General features: G+C 51.9%; 1 protein-coding gene across 1 annotated transcript; it reads right to left on the bottom strand.

The window, feature by feature from the left end:
* Positions 1-350: 350 nt before the first annotated feature.
* POSPLADRAFT_1163498 (hypothetical protein) lies at positions 351-1139 on the bottom strand (the record flags this gene model as incomplete). Its single annotated transcript, XM_024487785.1, has 2 exons — positions 351-802; positions 899-1139. Coding segments are annotated over 2 exons (693 nt in total), but the record flags the coding sequence as incomplete, so codon positions are not given.
* Between the last annotated feature and the right edge of the window lie 844 nt (positions 1140-1983).

Here is a 1983-nt window from a genome sequence, read left to right as displayed (position 1 = left end):
TTAAACTCTGGTCCTCCGTCACACACAAACACTGGAATGCATCCGAACCGGCACAAAACCTTCCATATGAACTTTGCCCACGTTTCAGCATTATTCTTGCGGGAAGAGACCGCCTCCGGCCACCTCGATACGTCATCCGAGGCATGCAGAAGGTATCTGTGCCCATTCGAACCCTGCGGCATGTGTATTGTGTCCAACACAAAACGCCGCAGGATCGAGGGCGAGATCGTGATCGACAATGGCTGCAGCGAACGAGACTTTGCCCTGTACTGGCACGCATTACAAGACCGCACAAAGAACGCGATTTCATCGTATTGATTCGGCCACCAGAACCTATCTGCAACCTTTCGGAAGGTAGGGTCACGACCGCGATGACCACAGTCGTTGTGGGCCTCGGCTATAATTTCCCGCCGCCTTTCCACGTCCAGTACCACGAGTTTTGGCAGTTCTCCTTTGGAGACCCGCCAGAGACGGCGATCATTCAATATGAATGACCGCGCCAGTCGCACGAATGTGCCGCGTACTCGAGAATCGTTTGCGCACCTCTCAGGAAGTTCCCCTTCCTGCAAATACTTCCTAATCTCCTCAAACATTGCCGGGTCGTCGCGGTCCCGTACACGCCCCTCGTGCGTCACACATCGCATATCCCTTAAGGAAGCCGGCGCCGGTAAGTCTTCATAAAGGTACCGACTACTCACCGCACGCGCATATACCATCGTATCTCCCCTCCTAACGAACGAGCTCTGAACTGCATTCCGCTCCCGTTCCCAGGCTTTCTCCAATTCTATCCCCTGCTTTCTCTCTGATGTCGCCCAGGCAGGTCGCCAGCTTGTGTATTCAAGTGTCACTAACTCCCCTGCAAACAGAAATTGATCAGTCCGCTCACGGGGAACTTTACGCACCTGGAACTCATTCCCAATATACGACACGTCGTCTTCCATGCGCAACAGAGTGCACAACATCGAGGAGGCCACCTCATCTGCTTTCGTGTCTTCCATTCCCCAAGTCGCAACCGTCCATGCTGCATAACCCCCACCTACCACGTTAATATCGAAAACCCTTACCTCCGCTGATGCATTCCTCGCTGCTGCGCTGCGTCTGCTGATTCTGTCGGCCCTTGCGCTTTCAAACTCACCCATCTCGACCACCATCCTGCATCCAATCGAGCTGTTATACCGACCATGTTCAGCGTCAAACCCCATTAAACCCCCGCTCATCTTAAGGTCTGGTAACAACTGTAGAAAGAGTGAGTGGCGGATTTCGCTCCCTATCGCGTACCATCCATGACCCAATAAACGTTCTAGCTCTTGTTCCCCATCTGACTCGTCTGAATCATCAGCCGACCGGGGACGCCTTGACAAGCCATCCGCTGCAGCATGTTTGTTCGCCGGAACATGTTCTAGTTCAAAATCGAAGAGTTGAATGTATGACACCCATCGAGTCATCGGCGCATTTGGTAAGTCCGGTTCATATATCATTTGTTTCAAATACTTGGCGTCTACCTCCAAACGGAAATGTAAGCCCCATATCCTATGACGTACCTCCTTAATCGCCCGAAACACGCCATAGAGTTCTATCTTCGGCTGCGAATAGCGCGATTCGGTCGGATTGAATGTACACGACCCAAAGAGAACTGGATGCTTGTCAACGTGCACGTACTGATAAAGCACCCACCCAGCCCCATATATCGAGGAGTCTACTGCTAGAACCACAAGTCCATGATTCGATGCTCGCGTCCCCTGTGTAATTAGTCTGCCTAGTTCATAATCAATCGATTTGCGTACCGGCACTTCAGTCACCAACCGTTTGAGCTCGTCCATTGCGCGTTTCGCTTCCTCGTTGAATATGAACTCATCTTCTGACTTCCTGGTAAGCACTGTCAGTGGTCGTGCAATTATTGAGAAACCTTTGATCCATTTGCGTCCAACACCAGCCGTTCCTAGAAAGCCCCGCACCTCCGACACATTAGTCGGATACGTCCAC

Source organism: Postia placenta, assembly GCF_002117355.1.
Source record: "Postia placenta MAD-698-R-SB12 unplaced genomic scaffold POSPLAscaffold_433, whole genome shotgun sequence".
NCBI lineage: Eukaryota > Fungi > Basidiomycota > Agaricomycetes > Polyporales > Adustoporiaceae > Rhodonia > Rhodonia placenta.
The sequence above is the reverse complement of the archived record's forward strand: the minus strand, read 5'-3'. Positions and strand labels throughout refer to the sequence as shown.